Source organism: Gekko japonicus, unplaced genomic scaffold (genome assembly GCF_001447785.1).
Source record: "Gekko japonicus isolate JY-2015 unplaced genomic scaffold, Gekko_japonicus_V1.1 scaffold1222, whole genome shotgun sequence".
Lineage (NCBI taxonomy): Eukaryota > Metazoa > Chordata > Lepidosauria > Squamata > Gekkonidae > Gekko > Gekko japonicus.
The window spans coordinates 652526-655819 of NW_015173162.1; the positions used below are offsets into that span (position 1 = coordinate 652526).

At 63.7% G+C, this 3294-nt stretch overlaps 1 protein-coding gene across 1 annotated transcript in view; it reads right to left on the minus strand.

The window, feature by feature from the left end:
* The window catches only part of CBX4 (chromobox 4), a 6343-nt gene extending 6181 nt beyond the window's left edge, over positions 1 to 162 (minus strand). The window contains exon 1 of the mRNA XM_015422471.1: positions 22 to 162. Within this exon, the coding sequence (XP_015277957.1) occupies positions 22 to 90 (69 nt within the window). The 5' untranslated portion in view covers positions 91 to 162. The remainder of the gene's footprint in view (positions 1 to 21) is intronic.
* Positions 163 to 3294: the final 3132 nt, after the last annotated feature.

Below are 3294 nucleotides of genomic sequence, written 5' to 3' on the forward strand. Positions count from 1 at the left end.
CCCGTGGCCTGCCTTGCTCACCTTCCGCACCCGCTTCTTCTCGACGCTCTCCACGGCGAAGACGTGCTCGCCCACGGCCGGCAGCTCCATGTTGGGGAGAAGGGGGGGCCGGGTGTCTGGCAGGCTGCCTGTGCGCTTCCACCCCCCTCGCCTCGCCTCGCCTTCCCAGACAACTGAGCTCCAGCCTCCTGCAGCAGCGCAACTCATGCAAATCCTGCCAAGGACGTCAGCGGGGGTGGGGCCTTGCTGCCTGTCAAAGAAAGACGCGGCCCCGGGATTGGCGGAGCTCTGCCAGGGGCGGGGAACGAGGGGGAGGGGGAGGCCGCCAGGTTTGGGGAGTGCGCCGCGCCAAGGGCAGCCCTTCGGAAGGGCCAGGGAGCGCTCAGTGTCTCAATCCGTCAGCCAAGCGGGCTGGCTCTAGCCCGGGGCACACGGTCCTCGCCAGCCCAGGACACCCCCCCCCGAGTTGTGTCCCTTTCGGCCTCTCCAAAAGAAGGGGGGGCACTCTTGTGGCCTCCAAAACAAGAGGTCTCCGTGCTGGTCGATGGGGGGCTGTGGGTGTGCCTAGACCTCGTTTTGTGGGGGGTCGTTCTGCAAATGGATTCAAGCGACGCGGGGGAGCTTCCAAAACAGGGAGGGAGACTTGGAGCGGAAAGGGACGCGGCAGCCCGAGGGGGCGAGCGGGGGCGAGGTTCAGGAGTCCCCCCCCCCCGGGGGGGTGGGAGGCAAGGCGAAAGGTCTGGTCGGGCGCGGGGAGAAGCCAGCGTCTGTTCTGCGGCTGCTCGGCTGCCTCGACGATTTCGACTCGGATCCCTTTTGTAAAAAGTCCGCCCCGGGATCCTCTTAAATTATTGCCCCTCATTTGGCACCAAACCGACTCGGGCTTTCATTGTCACCGGCATTCCCGGCTTCGGAGGCTTCTGCCCCTTCAGTTAACTCGTTACCCATGAGGCCAGGAGCGGGCACGGGTGGGGAAGCGACACAGGGTGGCATCAGCTCGCGAAGTCGGGCGGCAGGCAGAAACTGGCAAGATGGAGAACGGCGGTAGCGATGCCAGCCAGACATGGGAAGGTGCCTCGGAATCCTTGACCCTCCCAGCGAAAGGGAACGGGAGAAAGGGAACGAGGGAAGGGAGAGAGGTGCCCGAGACGGGCGGGGTGGAGACGGCTGGTCCCGACGGGGCTGTTGATTCTCTCGGGGCCTCCCGGGCAGGGAAGGGGGTGAAGGAACCGAAGGGAGACCGGGAAGAGAAGCAGATGACTGCCGGGGGCGGGATCTCCCGTCCCTCCCGGTGTGCCAGGCAGTCCAACCCCCGGAGCCAGGAGAGGGGGCGGCAGCAAGGGCCCCTGACGCCTTCCCCCCCCCCGCCCCGGGGAGAAGCAAGGGTGCGGGAGAACCCGTTTGCCCTCAAGGCGGGCGGAGAGGGGCAAGTCTTCGGGGAGCTGGACACAGAGCCTAGTGAGTCCGGGGCAATCCTCGCCCAGTCATCGAGGGGAGGCAGGACAGTTCCCTCCTCCCCATGGGGAGCGCAGAGATGGGGAGCCCGACCGCGCTTCTGGCCGGATTTCTAGCGGGTTCGGCGCGGAGGGACCCTCCCGCCGGGAGAAGACGACAAGGGGCGGCTTTTTGCCCAGGCCCCCGAGGGCCTCGCCGGTCTCTCGCGGCATCTGTGCCTGGGCACGGGCCTGCTCCGGCGCCAGGCGGTCCATTGTCAGCGCGCGGGGGTCCAGCCGAGCGGGACGCCCGGTCCGAGCCAGAGCCGCCCTCATCTGGGAACCATCCGGAGCGCGGCGGCCTTCCAGACTGGGATCGGAGCGGGTGGGATGCGGAGTCCTCGGGCGCCCAGCGCGGAAGGGGATCGAGGCGGCTTTGCCAAGGAGAAAGGGATCCGCCTCGCCTCGTAGCGGTAACCAGTTGCGGAAGATTTCGCTCGAGGCCGCGAGTGCGGATAATGCGCTGGCGCGACAATGATGGGGGCGGAGTAGCAAAAGAGGGCTAGCTTCTCGGGATCCTAAATCCGCATTGGGAAAAGGCGGCTGCTCTTCAGAGGCGTTTGGACAGAGGGCAAGCGAACAGTCTTCCTGCAAAAGCGAGGCTCGATAGAGATCTCATAGATATTCAGCACCGTGGAAAGACGGCTGAGCCCAGATCCTTCTTCATCATCCGTCTAGAACTGTGGCTTTAGAACCCTACTTTTCTCCCCCATCTTCTGAATGCAGCTGCCTTGATTTTTAGAAGCCACTTGGTCTTTGCCCAACTGCCTGGGAGCGCGCCCCCTACCGACGTTTGCTGGGAATTAACGCGACTGGAATACAAACCACGAAACCTCCAGCCTGGCGGGCTTCCTTCGGAGGGGTGGTTGGCCTGCGGGGTAGGGCTCCTGCGCCAAACCAACAAACAAAGAACCCACGAGAATGCAACCTCCGACCCAAGCTACTCTAATCGGTGGGCTTCACTGGCCCGAACCCACCCGATATGTTTTGGGTTTGGTTGATATGTGTGAACAGTACTCCGTTTAGTTGAACAGGCTGCCGAGGTCGTACAGACCAGATGCCACCCCTGTGTTCAGCCTTAATCCGAAATAACAAACACTCCTTGCTTCTGTGACCATAAACAGGGCGAATTAAAATCTACCCGTTCCCTGACAAGATGCCAATTCTTTTGACACTCTTTAAACCTCTTGACTGTAGCGACGACATGGGGTGTGTGTGTGTGGGGGGGGGTCAGAGGTAAATAATCCGGATGACGTGTTCTTTGTATGCATTCGTGGCGGCGTATGTGTGTGTTGCATCACTATCACGCCTGCTCTTTAGAGAAGAACACACGACGGTTCCGTTTCGGAGGGAGTTCGGTGCGTTGTCTTGAAGTAAAGTCCCGTTCTGGAATTCCCGTGCAGCTGGCCGCCCAGGAGAGAAAGCGCTGGCCGCCCCGGGCAGAGCATTCATTCCAGGCTCTTCCTGCAGCCAGAGAGGACCCAGCAGTTGCAGAAGGGTGCCGAAAAGACAGGCGTGGTGTCATCGCGGGAGGCAGGCGCTCCCCGGGGCCCGTTTCCCCAACCTCCCCATCGTCCCGGCGAACTCGGGTGGTCAGAGTGCCCAGAGAAGAGCGCCTCGGCTCACCTGCGGCCTTCCCCCCCCCCACCCCCAAGACCAGTCCCAGGTGCGTCCCCGAGGGAGCCGGGCACAAGTCACGGGCGGCGGCGGCGGCGGCGGCGCTGCCAGCTTCTCCCTCCCGCTGGGAGCCGCCTGACCCTCCGTTCGCCCCCCCCCCCCCCCGCCCCCCCTTCTCTCCCCA